Source organism: Furipterus horrens, unplaced genomic scaffold (genome assembly GCF_987537825.1).
Source record: "Furipterus horrens unplaced genomic scaffold, mFurHor1.1.pri manual_scaffold_7, whole genome shotgun sequence".
Lineage (NCBI taxonomy): Eukaryota > Metazoa > Chordata > Mammalia > Chiroptera > Furipteridae > Furipterus > Furipterus horrens.
In genome coordinates, this window is record NW_028327177.1 from 139,573,703 (window position 1) to 139,591,006 (window position 17,304).

At 54.1% G+C, this 17,304-nt stretch overlaps 1 protein-coding gene across 3 annotated transcripts; it reads right to left on the minus strand.

The window, feature by feature from the left end:
- Positions 1-116: 116 nt before the first annotated feature.
- Positions 117-17,117, minus strand: SHISA5 (shisa family member 5). Of its 3 annotated transcripts, none has more exons than XM_090284674.1 (6): positions 16,975-17,117; positions 13,297-13,471; positions 6,851-6,940; positions 1,706-1,821; positions 1,365-1,577; positions 117-1,279 (listed from the first exon to the last, which is right to left on the minus strand). In XM_090284674.1, the coding sequence occupies exons 2-6, from the start codon at positions 13,452-13,454 to the stop codon at positions 1,200-1,202; spliced, it is 657 nt and encodes a 218-aa protein (XP_090140800.1). In that variant the 5' UTR covers positions 13,455-13,471; positions 16,975-17,117; the 3' UTR covers positions 117-1,199. The 3 variants fall into 3 exon arrangements, with proteins under 3 accessions (XP_090140800.1, XP_090140801.1, XP_090140799.1); XM_090284675.1 differs by lacking the exon at positions 16,975-17,117 and adding an exon at positions 16,507-16,644; XM_090284673.1 differs by lacking the exon at positions 16,975-17,117 and adding an exon at positions 16,032-16,234.
- Positions 17,118-17,304: the final 187 nt, after the last annotated feature.

Below are 17,304 nucleotides of genomic sequence, written 5' to 3' on the forward strand. Positions count from 1 at the left end.
GTCCCTCACCCTCCCTAGCAGGATGATCAGACTAGTAGGGAAAACCTGGAAATTCCAGTGTTGGGGGGAGCGGTACCCGGCCTGCTACCCAAGGCGCTGAAGGAAGGGGAAGCAGCTCCAAAAGTCTGCATTTATTGTAAACAAAGGAGCAGACCCCGACTCAGAAACACGTCAACAAGTACAAGCCGAGACAGGTCTGGTGAGAAAGGAACAGATAGACAGGAGGGACACCGAGGTATCGTGTCTGGGTCAGCAGCCACAGGGGCCCCTTCCACCTTTGGTCCAGATGGCCGATTGGCCCAGGTGTCCCCGCTACAAGGACCCAATGACTGGGGTACAGGAACTGAATATGCTGAGGCTGATGGGAGGGAAGCAGGAGCTACCAGAGGTCAGACAGTCCCTCCGCTGTGAGCCAATTTCCTTCCAGGACCCAGGGGTTTCAGCCTCATAGCAACTCATTTAAAAACAGAAAACAGGCAAAATGTTTGGCTAATAGTAAAACAAAAACACTGCAGGGAGGACACCTGAGTGTGTGGGTGGACAGAGGCCCCTCTGCCCGCCTGCTTAGGGGGATGTGGCCCTCCAGGGAATCCCCAAGGGGGTGCAGGAATAGTCCAGGTGCACAGCTGTCGGGTGGGTGGGGCTGACTTAGGTGTTTGATATCAGAAGGCGGCCCACCTTCTACCGGGCAGGATGCAGGCTCCTGCAAACGATGGGATCAAAACCCGGCTCAGCCAGGTCCCAGGCCTCACCTGCTTCACTGCATCACAGCTCTGGGTCTTTGAAGGGACGTACACCCTGGGGACGGGCACCCTGGGGATGAGCCATGGCCTTGAGCAGTGGCTAGTCATTGGTTTCAGAGCACGTGGGCATCTAGCCCACAAAAAGCTGTGCTCTCCTGGGTGACAAGCCCCTCCTGGTGTCCCTGGGGCGGCCTGGCAATGAGCTCCCACCCCATTCTTTGAATTTTGTTTGAGATTTCAAGGAAGCATTATCTGAAGTGAGGAAGAGAACAAAGTATGGTCCCAGCCACTCTGGCAAGGATCGTCCCCCACCTGGTCAGCATCACAAGTGTACAAACAGGACGCACACACACCCTGCACGGGGAGGAAAGGGCCGTGCCCGCATAGCTGTTCACACATACACAAAGACACACGCGCGTGACGTATCAAGTGGCAACCGGAGGTGCAGGGGTGCGCTCAGTAGGCAGCCTTCGGAGGGTCCATGTAAGCCGGGTTGTAGGGGGGCTGGCTGGCAGGATAGGGCATGGCTGCACCTCCTGAAAAGAGAGAGGAAGGTGGTTGGCTGTGGGCACCGTGGGAGCTTTGGGGTCAGGAGGGGTCAGAGTTGGCAGTGGTACTCACCAGCCAATGTCTCCTGGTAGGCAGGTGGGCCCGCGGGCTGGGCCGGGTAGGGTGGTGGGTACTGCGCCGGGTAGGGCGCTGCCGCCACCCCCGGCTGCGGGGGGATAGGGTGGTAGCCCTGGTAGGACGGTCCAGGGTAGCTGGGTGGCACACTTGGAGGCTGAGGGTAAGGGGCATGCACCACCGTGGTGGACGTGGTGGTGGTCACGACCGCTGCAAACAGAATCCCAGTCAGGACCCTCAGGCTGGCCGCCCCTCCCTCCAGCTTAGCCACATCAGGGCCCTGGGTAGCTCCCTGGCCACCCTGGGGTCTGCACGGCGGGTGGGGCGGGCATGCTTACGGCGAGGCTGGCAACACATCTTGTACAGGCAGCAGCAGGAGCAGGTGAAGCAGGCAATGATGGTGACAATGAAGAGCACGAAGATGGTCACGCCGACGGCAATAGTTGCCCCGAACCTGCCAAAGAGCCAGTCCTGAGCTGGGGCCTCTCGCCCCTGGCCAGGCCAGCAGTCCACGACCCAGCCGTCCCCAGGAGCACCGACCGCTCTTGCAGCAGGGCACTCTGGGCGACACAAATAAAGGAACTTCCGGGTATGTAGCTGGAACCTGTTCCAGCCTGTTTCCTCATGGGTAAAATGGGGTTGTGAGTCTATGTAAAGCACCCCACCTGGGGTCTGTCCCCTGGCCCCACCCCCAAGAGCACTGGCGGGAGTTCTCCTGCGCCTCCCCACCATCCACACATCTTGTCCACTCACCAACTGATGACCAAATGGTCACTGAGCACACACCACAAGCCAGGCACTGTGGTCTGAGCCAACAACTCAGCCATGTGCGAGACAGACCATGGCCTCTGGGAGCGCACAGGCCCCTGGAGGAGACAGGTGTTGAAGGTAAGGACTCACGAAGCACAGAGAGGAAGAGGGGGAGAAGATCCAGGTGAGCTGGGGCCAGTGTGCCCGGAACAGCGAGGAGAGGAACGCGGCGCACCCGGCCTCTGCACTGGCCGCTCCCAGTCTGGGACAGGGCTGTCCCTGGCGTGACCTGAGCTCACCTGCACCGCTGGGCTTCACAGGTGGGAAAACTAAGAGCCAGGCGGAAGCAGTGGAGGGGCTGGCAGGGGTCTGCCTCCTGGACCACAGCAGTGGGGGGCCCACTCTTTGAGAAAGCAGGCCCTGGACCAGAAGTTCAACCAAACTGACTTTCCAGGGCAGACAGAGCCCCTGCTGCCCCTCCTTGTCCCCAGAGGTCAAACTCTATTCCTGTAACAGGTAAATTCTCGGCAGGTGCACCAAGCACAGTAAAACGTGCATCTGCCTCCCCTGAGGCCCAGTGGGGAGGGCTGGGAGCCCCACCCTGCTCCGGTGGAGGGGCTTCCAGAGCCCAGACAGGCAGCACCTCCGTAGGGCCCTGCACCGCAGCCTAGGGACACACGGAAGGACAGACCCTTCACACTGCAGACTCAAAAACGCCCAAGCGCATTTGCAAGTCAGGATGTCAGAGTCTAGGCCAACAGAGGAGCCCTCCTCAGCTGTCCCTCGGCCACAAGCTCCTCCCAGACCCTCTGCAGCCCCAGGAAATGAGGAAACACGGTCACAACAATCAGTGGCCGGTGACACGTGAGTGCCGAGCCATCATCTTCAGTCTCTCCCTCGGCCTCCGTCGCGCGCGCGCGCACACACACACACACACACACAGCAACGGGCCCAGGCTCACCCCATGGTGGCCTCCACCTCTGCTCAGGGTCTTCCTGTCTCCGAAGGCCCTCGTTCCATCACAGGCCACTCACTTTCAATCCCCTCCCCTTTCAGAGAAAAGGAAAGCAAATCTCCTCGGCCCTCCCCTGTCCCTGACGTCAGTGGCAGGAAGAAACCCTTTAAAGGCACAGCACAGGTGTTAACCAGCAGCACAGAAACAATGCGCAGGGCTTGCTTAAGGCAAAGACAAGCCTTTCACTGAAGAAGTTAAGTGCCTGGGGCGTGACTACCCGCTGGGCCTGCCCAGTTAGGAATTTATGGTCAGATCGCGCTGTGAGGTTACTATCCACCCGGCCTCTCATTTTTCATCCACAGATTTTTGGATATAAACAGTCTAGCATACCTTTTATTCCAGACAGACTTAGAGCTCAAAGGACCCACACATAATACAGATTTATCTAAAATATGGGTGCCCATGGGCTTCCTGGAATGCCAGGATCAAAGGGAGAAACAGGCTCCACAGGGAATCAAGAATCATCTAGATTTGGTAGCAAAAAGGGTGCAAAGGTAAAAGGGGAACGTGTGTTTTCCTGATCGATTACAGGGAGTCCTGGTGACAAGGTATTAGTAACAGGAGAGATTTCTGTAATCATGAACGAACATTTAAAAAACGTACCAGTGTTAGACTTCTCTATATATAACACTGGTGAAAAATTAATGGGCTAAAAGTTGTTTTACTATAATTTAAAAATACTAAGTTTCCTTTGGGTCCATTTTGAATTCTTATGTGTCAGAAAATAAACTCCTAGGATATTAAAAGAAAAAGAAAAAAGAAAGCCCTGGCTGGTGTGACTCAGTGGATTGAGCGCCGGCCTGCAAACCAAAAGGTCGTCAGTTCAATTCCCAGTCAGGGCACGTGCCTGGGTTGCCGGCCAGGTCCCCCGTTAGGGGCGCGCAAGAAGCAAGCACACATTGATGCTTCCTTCCCTCCCTTCGCCCCTCTCTAAATTTAGATAAATAAATAAAATCTTTTAAAATAGAAGAAGATGACACAGTGTACCCAGGCCAGGCCCAGGCTGCTCCCAGCTGCTTGGGCACCAGAGGCACCAGGAGTGGGGAGGCGGCCAGGTGCCAGGGCTGCCTTCCCGTATCAGTCCCTGGTGCCTGGCTGGCCCAGGCTGGCCTCTCCCGGCAGCCCTCCGCCTCACTGTCAGGGACAGTGCCACCACAGGGTGAGAGACCCCGCCTCAGGGTGCCGAGTCACACTCCTGCTCAGCCCCTGCTCAGCCTGTGCCAGCCGCCCTCCTTGCTGGGCACCGTCAGCTACCTCAGCCCTCTACACCACCAGCCAGGTCTGCTGATGTCACTCCCTTCTCCAAAGCCCACTGTGGCTCCTGTAGCTCTTGGGACCACTCAGAAATTCGCTTTATCACTTACTTGTTACACTGTGTATGTGTGTGTGTATCTTACATATTATAATTGACAATAAAAGAGCGAAAATAGGATTTGTCTCACCAGAGAGTAAAACTTACGACAAGGCAAATTTAAATCTTTAAAGTTTAAATAAAATCAAAACCCTTGTGTGGTCTAGGACTCCCATTCCTTTCCAGCAGGCACCATGCTGTGTCCTGCCTCAGGGCCTTTGCACATGCAGTTCCTTCTGCCTGCCCTTCCCTCCCTTCCTCCCAGCCCACATCATTGAGCCCTCAGCTCAAAACATCACCTTCTCAGAGGCAGATGACCATGCAGATAAGGTCAGGCTCCCTGGTAAATGCTCTTACAGGATCAAATCCCTGTCTACCTGTTTGTGAGCACTCACTCCTGTGTGAGCGTCTCAGTATGTGCACCGTGCCTCCAGCCTGCGGATTCACGGAGGCACAACCGCACCTGCGTTGGGCCATCACTGTGTCTCCAGTGCAGCACACAGTAGGTGCTCAGTGAGTCTGACAAATGAATAAATTCACTCGGGGATCCCATGGGCAGCACCTAGGACTGCCAGGCATGATGCTCCAAGGAAGTGCAACGTTTGAGGGGTGCTGGCATTGTGCGGCAGGGGACGGCGCCCACAAAAGGTCATGGTTCTCGTGGGACCCTGCTTCTGAGAGAATGGGGGCTTCCCAAGCTTAGTGCTACCTCCCAGGTTAAGGAGTCTAAAGGCCAAGTTCAGAAGGCAGAATTGGGCTGCCCCCGGAGGCCAGAGACTCCCAATGTTTAGATCAGAAAGGGCCATCTCTGGAGCTGGGACATCAGCACTCACCGTGAAGCTGACAAGGTCACAGACCAGCCGTGACAGCCACAGAGAGGATGCCATCGGGGCTGGGAGTCAGCACAGATCCACGGGCCTGCGCCTCACCTAATGGGCATCCCTGCCTGCCCCCTGCACTATCACAAGGGAGGGGGCAGAGGGTCCACATGGCCTGCCTGGAGCCTGGAGCCAGAGGTTCTATCATTCAGGTGCTTAAAAACACACCAGTCCTGCTAGAACGGGACAATAAAGAACCATGATGGGGGACCAAGGAAGCTCTGGGGAGGGAACAAGCCAAGAATGAACACAGCCAGATTGTTTGACAGAGCAGGATGGGTCTCACCGCCAGAGCTGCACGGCGGGGGCATACGGAAGACCAGCGCCAACCCCAAGCCCAACATGGCCACGCTATGGGAGGTACACTGCCCACTTTGGGGGAGGGCACACCCATCCTGGCTGTGCCAGGCAGATCCCCGAGCTCTGACCTGATGCTTTGTTCTTGGGGACCCCAAGGAGTCGCCCAGAGGGAGAGCCAAGGGCAGGATCCAAGAATGAAGAAGAGGAGGGGATGCTGGTGGGGAGGGGTCAGAGCTGGTGCAGGTCCCTGGCACCAAGTGGTCCCTCCCCACTCAGGGTTTGCCCAGAGCTCTCAGCCAGGGCCCGGGCAGCAGGGGCTGGACCCTGTGAGGAGCCAACACTCCAGCGGACAAACAACAAATGCCCTCGGCCAAGGGGGCAGTGCACAGATGCCCACCCAAGAGGACACCGCCTTGGGATCCCAGACAGGTGGCCACTTGAGGGCATTCATAGAAGTGTCACTGACAGCCCTGCCCCTCTCCTCTCCCAGGACCTGCCCCATGAGCCCTAAATTTTGATAAGGCAGGTGCTGTGGGGCCCCTGGGGCTGTGCTTAGAAAGTTTAAGACATTGGGCTGTCCCCTGGCCCTCTGATAGGAAGGCCCTGACATAGTAACCATGACCCACAAACCTGGACATCGTCAGCTGTCTCTGCATCTTGGCCCCGCCATTATCACCCCACTCCCATCACCCCATCACTGTCACCCCTGCCACCATCACCCCATCAGCACCCCGTCACCACAGTTGCTTCCTATTACCATACACTGCCTGTTACCCCAACACATGTGTACCGCACCCGTCCCTGCCTGCCTCTCCACCACTGCCACACACTACTGCCCCCTCACCACGCCCTCACTGCCACCTCCCGTCACTGTCTCTCCCTCTGCTCACTCACCTACACCCATCAGTCACCTGCGCCCACCCCTCCACTTAGGTAAGTACGAACCCCCCACCCTTGACCTTTCAAATGGCAACCCCCACCACAGTCACTCCCATCCCCAGCTTCCCAGTACAATAGATCAAAGGTCTCGGTGGTCAGACATGGTGACAGCTCCCAGGTGACAGCTTTCATGGGGTCTCACCTCAATGACTCCTTCCCATCCCAGTTCCCACAGCCCTCATCCTAGCCCACCTGGGCGCCCCCGCCACCTCTGGCAGGAAGATGCACCCAGCCTGCTGGTTTTTCTTACCCTGGCATGTCACTGTCCATGTCAGAGTCAAGCTTCAGTGACGAGGCCATCTGCTCCAGATTCTCCACACTCTTCCTGACAGCATCTGATCTGCAAGGAGAAAACCTCCTAATTAACACAAGCCCCCCCAAGCACACCAGGAACAAACGCACCCTGCATTAGCGCACACACAGGACACACACAAAAGCCCACTCAGTACTGGGTCACGGAGGAAGCCCGGATGGTGTCCTGAGAATGGGTATCACACACACGACCAGGGTCTCAGGCTACAATGCCCCACCTTCTTCTCAAGTGCACATGGGATATTCTTCAGGGCAGACCACATGTGAGGCCACAAAACAAATCTCAACAGATTTGAAGAGACAGCTGTCATACAAAGTATCTTCTCCGACCGCAATGGGATGTTAGAAATCAGTAGCAGCCCTGACTGGTGTGGCTCAGCGGGCTGAGTGCCTGCGAACCAAAGGGTCACCAGGTTGCCAGGCGGGGCACAGGCCTGGGTTGTGGGCCAGGTCCCCAGTTAGGGGCGCACGAGAAGCAACCACACATGGATGTTTCTCTCCCTCTCTCTCTTCCCCTTCCCCGCTCTAGAGATAAATAAGTAAAACCTTTAAAAGGAATCAGTATTAGAAGATTACAATGTCAGTGTTTTTAAAAAATGCTAAAAATAATTCATACCTTGGGAAACTAACATGGAAAAAACAAAAAACTCCTATGAGCTAAATAAGAAATCATAATGGAAAAGTTAAAGAATGTGTAAAACTGAGTGATAATGAAGCAATTCCTGATCAAAATTGCAAAACCAAGCTAAAGCAGGTCTTAAGAGGAAACGTAACTTTAATAGCGAGATGGTATTAAACTCACAAAGGTGAGGGGGGCGGTGGGGGAAAGCGCAAACCCCGCAAAGAAGGAAGCAAAAATAAAAAAGAACAGCCACAGACACTAAGAGATGGACAAAAGCAAAGCTGGCAGACCTCTGGCAAGGCTAACCAAGAAAAGGAGAAATGATACAAAAGAAAAAAGATGCATCACTAAAAAAAGGGGAAATAACTATAGATACAACAGAGATTTTAAAAATAATAACACATCTGGATTCTGCCTGGAACAAAACACCCAGGAAAAGGCATTTTTGAAACAAATGGAGTCACCTAAACAGACTAGTATTCAACGCTATTAATGAATGACTGTTAATTGTGCTGACTGTGTTCTTGATATAGTGGTAGTATTTCTTATCAAAGGGCTCGTTTGTACTGACAAAGCGAACATTTAAGGCCCTGACTGGGGTGTGTGCTGGGTGTCATCCCCCAAACCGAAGGTCAATGTTTCGATTCCAGGTCAGGGCACCTGCCTGGGTTGCAGGCGCGCAAGAGGCAATTGTTCAATGTTTCTCTCCCTCTCTTCTCTCTCCCTTCCCCACTCTCCAAAAAATAAATAAATAAAATCTATTACTTTTTTAAAGCAAATATTTAAGAAGAAATGTTTATAACGTCTGGGACTTGTTTCTCAATAATCCAGAAAATCTAAAAACTGGTGGCAGACGTGTGCCACACCAGTGTCAGAGTGCTGGTAACCACAGGAGTGGGAGATGGAGATGCAGATTTATTACAGCATTCTCTCTGCTTCTGTATTTACTGGAAAAGTTCCAAAATTAAATGTAAAACAAAACAGAATTTTAAAGCGTTAGGACCGCACGTTGGAAGGACAACCCATAAAGCCGAGGAGAAAATATTTTTACGCGTCAGTGTGCAGGCTTCGGCGCGCAATGCGACAGTGGGTTGTACCCAGCTGGGGCCCAGTGGCTGGAAGGCTGCGGAGAAAGCTCCAGGGAGCTGAGCCTGGGATCTGAGACTCTTTTTCTCCTGGGGACACTTACCGATCTCAGAGGACAACTGAGAGGCTGAGCAGAACGTCTCTAAACCTCCAGCGAAAAAGGTTAGATCCCACTCACTCCGGCTACGGTCTGAAATGCCACGTCCCAAGATAAAGGGAGAAACTGAGCAGCCAGCTCAGCTCCTCCTCGTCTCAGTCTCTGCAACTAGGGGACGTGGGCCCGGAGTGCCCAGGGCCCCCACAAAAGCAACATCCATCCTCCCTGGAAGAAATCCTAGGGTCCAAATTTCTACAATCAATTTTGCAATCACCATGTCAGACACACCATCAGAAATTTGCAGGGATACCAGATTAGACACCGCGAATAGGAAACAACAGAAACTATAGACAGAAACTACAGAAATGTCCTCAGGGGCTTCAAATACTGCAGTCATCAGACGCTGACGTTAAAATAACAACCCTTCTACTCTGTTCAAGGAGATTAAAGAGCAGGTTGAACGAGTCAAGAGACCTTGAAATAGAAAATAAAACCTAGAACTAAAAAATAAGACAGCAAATTAATAATAAGACACAGCGAAGGATATAATACATTAACTGGGGGACAGGTAAAAAAATATATATGTAGACAGAAGCCAAAGGACACCAAAAGATGGTCAGCGTAAATACAGCAGGTGAAATACGGACTACAGTTTACCAACGGTCTTTTATAAGAAAAGAGGAATGAGAGGATGGGGCGGAAGCAATTTTTAAAGAGGAAATGGATGCAAATTTTCCAAAACTGGTGAAAAATAAGCCAGTGCTTCCAGAAGCGCTGTACATCGCAAGCAGCATAAAGTCTAAGAAAACCACACCTAGGCCTATCACAGTAAAACGGCCGAAAACCAAATTACAGAGAGAAAATTTTAAAAGCAGTCAGAGAAAAAGACACACTACTTGCAAAGGAGCAACAATAAAACTGTCAGCTGATACCTCAACAGCAACAGCAGACATCAGGAGACAATGGAACGAAAGCTTTAATGTGCTGAAAGAAGTTTGATAACTGCCAACCCAGAGATCGATAACCAGGAAAAATATCCTTTAAGAAAGAAGGTGAAATAAGGACATTTGCAGACACACAAAAACCAAGAGAAGTCGACACCAGCAGACCTGCATTAAGAGCAGAGAAATGTGCTTGCACATGACGCTTCCGGAGGAAGGAAGCGTATGCAATAGCAAAGCGGTTCCCTCCAAGGCACACCCATGCCCTTCCCATTTCTTTCTCGGGCGTGTTTCTTCCTCCCTAAGTTCTAAGGGTCCTCATGAGACTTGCAACCAGGGGAGCAACGGGCAGCGGCTCCCAGGCTTAGCCCAGAACCTGTCTCAACTGAGGGAAGCATGTTTTACACCCCACAAAAAAAAAAAACTATAGAATTTAGGGATGTATGCTTGGGCATTACAACTCTAAAGGAAAGCAAGGTTATATACAAGTTGGAATGATAGTTACCTTTGGTGGGGTAAGAGAAGCCACAGTGATGGGAAGTCAGCTCGAGGGGGCTTCTCAGGTGCTGGCAATATTGCATGTGTTCACCTGTGCGGTGGCTACACAGGGGTGTGTTTTGTGGTAAGTCGCTGAGTACCTCGGGCACTTTTCTGTATATGAATTGCATTTTACAATATAATAGTATAAGAAACAACTTCAATGGATGAGTTTAACAGCAGATTAAACACAGCTGAAGGAAGACTGAGTAGACTAGCTTAGAAGCTAGAACACAGCATGGAGATGAGAATATGGAAGACAGACTAGGAGACGTGGACACTGGAGAAGATGTATCATGTCTAAATGGAGTTCCCAAAGGAAAGGAGAAAAAGCAGAAAGGGCAATATTTAAAGAATAGCAAAAAATTTTCTAGAGCTGGTAAGACACTAAACCACAGATATAAGAAGCTCAACAAATCCAGAGCAGCATAAACAAAAAGAAAACTATATCCAGATACATCATAGGATAACTGAAGAATACTAAAAACAAGAAAGTAAACTTAAGAAGCTGTCAGATTGAAAAATTTTTTTTTCTTTTACATGAGAGACAACTGCCTACTGAATTGATGTCTTGAGAGAAATAACAGAAGCCAGAAGGCCCTATGCTAAGAGAAAATAACCATCAACTTAAGTTCTGTTGAGATAAAATATTCTTTAAGAAAGAGATCAAGGTACTTTACTATATTAACAGAATAAAAATAGAAGAGCCTATCTATGATCATTGCTACAAGGGCAGAAAAAATATCTGACAAAATCCAAGATCCCTTCATGATTAAAACTCGAAGCAAACTAGCAACAGAACTTCCTTAACCTGATTTAAAAAAACACCTATGAAAAGGCCACAGCTAACATCATTCCTAACGTTGAATGCTTTCTCCCTAATATTGAAAACAAGACAGAGGTACCTGCTCTCACCACTTCTATTCAACACTGGACTGGAGGTGCCGGCCAGAGCAGTAAGGCAGGAAAAGGGAATAAAGGTATACAGAGTGGAAAGAAGTAAACAATGGAAGAAAAAAATGAAATAAAAACAGACTAAAACAATACTGTAAGGGAAAAAGAAAGAAATACAGGAGCGATAAATAAAAAACACAAAAGAAGCCCTGGCTGGTGTAGCTCAGTGGATTGAGTGCCCACCTGCAAACCAAAATGTCGCCAGTTCAACTCCCAGGCAGGGCATGTGCCTGGGTTTCCGGCCAGGTCCCCAGTTGGGGGTGGGAGAGAAGCAACCAATCAATGTATCTCTCACATTTGATGTTTCTCTCCCTCTCTTTCTCCCTCCCTTCCCTTCTCCCCAAAAATAAATAAAAATAATCTCTAAAAAAAAAAAAACACACATAAAATAAGATAGCAACTATAATCCGAGACCTGGCTGGTTTAGCTCAGTGGATTGAGCGTCGGCCTGCGAGCTAAGTGTCGCTGGTTCGATCTTCCAGTCAGGGCACATCAGAGAAGGAAAACTCTGACTCCAAAAAACCTCCGCTGCCTTGAGGCATACCTCTTCAGGGGAAAGGCTAGGGGAGTAAACCCCGACAGAAAATCCGGAGCCGGAGTCCCTAAGGCGGTTTGATGTTGTAGTCAACACCGGCAACTCCTGCGGCGCACCTGAACCCAAGCTGTATCGACTCCGTCTTTCCCTTGGACCCTTCAGCTGCGAAGAGAGGGGGGGTCTGCTGCATGGGCAACAGCAGACCCTCCATATTACCCTGCCCAGGCTCTGTAGCTTCAGTGTCATCGCAAGATGTCGATTCAACAAGGGAGGAGACAGATACCATGTCACTCCCGAGTCGGACTGCACAGCCATTCTCGGCGGTGCAGATAGACTCTTAAGAAGCTACACCATCGTCTCTCGAGACGGACGGCTGCCGACGATAATCCGAGAATACCAACAATAACATTAAGTTTAAATGGATTAAATGTTCCTGTTTTTAATTATCAGAATGAATTAAAAACTAAAAAGATCTTGTAAATTATAAAAACACCCTAAGACTGAAAGTAAAAGGGTGGTATATAATCCACCCAGGTGTGGCTGGCAGGTGTGCAGCCCAGTGTCACCATTCCCAAGAGCATCTCGGAAGTCCTCAGTCGGTAACTATGTGCATCTCTGTGACCCGGCAATGTGCTCCCACATGTACTTCCAAGAAATTCCCACATGGTCCTGTAGCAGGTAGGAGGAAGTCCTATGAGGATGCCCACTGCAGTTATGTGGTAGCGACAGTCTTAACTCATGCCACAGGGAAGGACACAGCAGCGGCGGGCACCAGCCAGACCTACACCCAAGAACATGGGTAGGCTGTACAAACACTGTACTCAATGCAAAAAGGAAGGATGTTCATTACACCCACAAAACAACAGAGACGTTGCAAGAACAAAAACAATCAAAAGAATATGGCAGACTGGTTGTCTACTGGGGGAGGGGAATGGAATGGTCATGGGAGATTAAAATAAATCTATGAGATGGTGGGCAACTGGTCCTGTCCAGACAATAATGATCACCTGCCATAAGCTGAGGATGCCCACACCTCAACCCTCTATCCCTGAGGCCAAAACAAAAGAAACAAAGAACGTGGCAAAGGGAGACATGTGCAGAAAATCTTAGTTCCAGCCCATGAAAGTCTACGCACAAGGCGCAGTGTGAATCCATGGGCACACCGGGAGTTCACAGGCATGGGACACCACGGGGCACATGTCCACGCGCTGTGCTCTCCGGGGCCCACAGGATGGTACCTATACAAATCACACACACAACACCCTTCCAGGTTCATGCACACATTGCGGGGTACACTCACGCCAAGGTGCCCACGCTGGGGACATGTTGGTATAAGTACACACCCAAGGGAGAGCCACAGAACCAACCAGGAAACCTGCTCAGCCCCAGGCTTGGTGAGCAGGAGCCTCTAAGAGCCTTCCAGAGCAGGGGAGAAGGGGGCAAGGGACTAACTGAACAGGGTCTGGGGAGTCCAGCCAGAGCAGAGACCCCCACCGCCCGGCCCAGTGCTCTGCCACCATCTTCAGAGGACTGAGAGGTCAGAGGGGCAGGGCATTCCCGCCCGCGCGCAGGCTGCTGGGGCTCCCACCACGACCACTGGTCCCCCACTCACTGCAGCCGTTGCTCCCACGGCTCTCCAGCGTCAGCACAGCCTTCCTTGGTCCATACAAACTTCCTCGCCATGTCTGAGCAGCAGTAGTGGTAGAAACAGGAGCCACAGCAGAAATCAGGACAGTCCTTGGGGTAGAGGTTGTATCCTCTGAAACCCATACACACCTCACCGTGGGCTGGAACAGAGAAACAGTTGCTCACCTGGGGCCACAAGATGAAGCCTCCTGCCAGGCCTCAGCCATGTCCCGGTTTACACAGCCAGAGGCAATGCATGCCGGGCCACCTCCGGCCACCAACCCGACCAGCCTTGCCTTCTCCCCCAGGCCACAGCAGACGTGCCTAACTGGGCTCCCTCTTTCTCCACCGGTCCACTTTCCTTCTGATAGGAGAATGAACTTCCTTCTCTTTTTGTAAAGATTTTCCTTATTTATTTCGAGAGAGAGGGAAAGAAACATCCATGTGTGGTTCCGCCTCACACACCCTCAGCTGGGGACCTGGCCCGTAACCCAGGCCTGTGCCCTGACTGGGACTCGAACCAGTGACCCTTCCGTTCGCAGGCCAGTGCTCAGTCCACTGAGCCACACCAGCCAGCGCTGAACTGTCTAAGTGTGAGTCTGACTGAGTCACTCACTGCTCTTAGACCATCCCTGATTCACACGATCCCAGGATCAAGTCCACAGTCCACAAAGCAGGGTCCGGACTGCGAAGGGCCTTAAAGGCCACCCCAACTTTCCAGCCTTATCCTCACTATACTCATATTCTTGGCTGTTTCCTACCCTCCACCTTCAAATCTACTCATCCTTTAGGCCCTACTCCAGGCTGCCTCCTCCAGAAGCTGCCCGGACCCAGCCCAGCATTCACACAGCTGGACACTAACATCCCTGGCCAGCTGCTGGGGACCAGGCACTGGTCCCTGGCCAGTTCTTGATCCTCGTCCCCTCCCCCACCACTTGACCACAGCAGCCTTAGCCCCTACTGAACTCTATAACTTCGGGGGTCCAGCCCTGACTATGCCCTCACGGCAGGCCGTCTCCTGACCGATTCACCATCAGCTGCAGCCACAGTGACAAATGTCCACGCAGCCCTTAGTCCCGCACTGGGCCTGCAACAGGTGCCTAGGAAACGTGTGTACGCTCCGAGGCCAGGGCTCCAAGGCAGTGGCGCACCATTTCAAGTCCCAGAACCATCACAAGGCTCAGGGCCACCGAGTTGGGATCTAAGGACATCCTCACAGGCTGGGGTAAGTACAGAGCCTCAGGACACAAGGTCATGCTGAGGGGGCCTGACTGACAAGCGCAGAAAATGACCCAGGGCTCTGGGTGACCACAGGTTTGCAAACTTCCAGGGAGTTGCTATAGCCGTCTTCCCACGCGTCCTCAAGCTACCTTAGCAGAGCTAGTGCCCACCAGCAGGACAGAACAGTCCAGGATTCTGCCTAGACGGGCCCCAAATGGGACTCCAGAGACCCAGCCTGGTCAGTGTATCACGTTCCCTGAGGCCACTGGCAGAGAGAGCAAGGTCCACTCGGTGACCTTGAGAAGAGAGAACTAGGAATGGGGTGGAAATGGGGAGAAACTTTGTCCTTGGCAGCTCCAGGCAGAGCCCTGCTCCGGGCAAAGCTGCAGGGCAGAGGATGGGACCACCAACACGCCCAGCCCGGCTGGCTGTCCACACGGCACAGGTCTGCTCAGCACAGCCCAAGCTACTGGGGAGCGGGATGCCCCACCACCACCTCTGGCAAAGTTGTGACGGCACTTGGAGCCACAGCCCGAGAGCCCCTCAGCCAGGGCTGAAGACAAACACCTGTGACTGGGCCAGAAGCCCGCGACACAAGTGTTTTTGACCCTCACTCGCTCTGGACAAGGCCCTCCAGACCTCACTGAACCGGGGACCAGAGCTCTGCCTGCCCCCTTTCCCACCCCAGGCCCTTCAGATTCCTCCCAACCCCCAGGAAATAAAGCTCTCTGGCTTCCTGGGCCTGGAAGTGGGGAGGTGCTGTTCCAATGCCTAACCCTAAAAGGCCCCCAGCCTGGGCTCCCCACCTGTGACTCATCAACCAATCGAGGCCCTGACGCTAGCCAGGCAGCTCAGTGGGTTAGAGCATCAGCCAGGGAGCCAAGGTTGCTGGTTCAATCCCCAGTCAGGGCACATACAAGACTCAACCCACGAATGCATAAACGAATGGAGCAACAAATCGATGTTTCTCTCTCCCTCTCCCTTTCTCTGTCTAAAATCAATCTAAAAAATTTACAAACAACCCATCAACAGCTGTCTCCAACCCCATTAGGCCGCCTCAGCTGTCTCCAGGATCACAAGGGCCTTGGAGGCACCGGCTGGGGCTCCCAGCCAGTAAAACTAGGCAAAGGGAAGGCCTCGGATGGGGGGGCCAGGCCTCCAGGAAGCCACCATCCCCCGCTTGGCCAGGCAAGGGAAACCTGCCCCCGCCTGCGGCTGAGCCATCCCCAGGAACTGGAGGGGCGATAGGTACCCCACCCCCACCCTCCCCCAATCCCAGGACAGAACAATGGTGGCAGCGGCTTGGGGTCTGGGCGGTGTCACTTCAAGCGGGGAGAGGTGCTGGGATGGAGGGGAGGTCAGCCCCGGGGGTTTGCTAACTGCCTCGGGTCGTCAGGGGGCACTGCGGCGACGGGGCCGCCCGCCTGCTCCCGGAGCGGCGCGGACGTGGCTGACCGGCCCCCCGGCCGGGACGAGCGCCCCCACCCCCAAAAGGCTCACCCCCGGGGGGCGGCGGCAGCAGCAGCAGAAGCAGCAGCAGGAGCAACAGGTTCCGCGGCGCGGAGGCCGGCGCGGTCATGGCTGGACGGACGGACGGACGGACGGACGGACGGACCCCCGGACACACGGGCCGGGCGCGGTGCAGCCGCGGCCTCAGCGACCCGAGCGGGCAGCCGCCTCTTCGCCCCGCCCCGGCGGGTTCCGGGAGTCCCGGCCAGGAGCAGGAGCAGGAGGAGGGCGCAGGGTGCGGCGGCTGTGCTCCGGCCCCCGGCAGCCCGCTTGGGCGTGCGCGCGCCCCCTCGGCGCCTCCGCACTCGCTGCCCGCCCTCGGGGTCCCGCCCGGCCGCCGGCGCTGTCCCCTGCCGCCGCCGGAAGCGGGAACGCTCCGCGGGAAGGTGCCCCCGCTGCGCGCCGCCGGCCGACTCAGCCCCCGCCCCGCGCTGTCACGTGCCCAGCGGGTCCCCGCTCTCCGCACCTAAGGGCCAGGTGGGGTGGCGCGGCCCTGTGCCCGGAGCAGCGCTCAGCACACAGTGGGCGCGCAGCGATGCCGGCTTCCTTCTGGAAGTCAGGCCGGAGGCGTCCGGGGGCCCCAGCTCCGAGGACACAGCATCGCCGGGCGCCTGGGGTGACGCCTCTGTCCCCCCGGTCCTCCAGCCCCAGCCGGGCAGGTCCGCCCCTGCTCGGGGCCAGCCTGGCTCGGGGCCTGGTCTGCGGGACAGTGACTGGCAGCCCCCAGGCGGGCTCAGGGCTGGGGGCGGCCGGCGGGCCCCCTCCCTGGTCTGCCCCGGAGGACGCGTTCTTCCCGAGGCGCCCCGAGGGCAGCAGTGGCCCTGCCCAGCTTCTGTCCGCCAGGCTGCTGTTGTACCAGTCGGGGAGGGAGTCCCTCCAAGTCCCCAAAGCCCACGGTTTGGGGGGGGGGGGGCAGGAGATAATACTTGCCTACCTGTGGCAAGCTGATAGCTGGGTCTTGGCTGTGCTGCCGCCTGGGGTAGGAGGGCGGATGATAGGGCCTAGGATACTTCTCATTAACAATGACGCGTGTGGCTCGGGGTCAGCACTTAGAATGAGGGGAAGCCATGAAAAAGGGGCTCCTTCCGTCCGCCGTGAGATCTGATGTGGAAGAAGGTGCCATGTGGCTTTGGATTAAGAGCTGAAGTAAGAAAAAAGAGCAGGTTGGGGAAGCATGAGGGAGGGGGATTATGATGGAGGGGCACCATGACGGAGGGGCTTATAAGCAACATTTATTTCTCATAGTTCTGCAGACTGGGAAGGC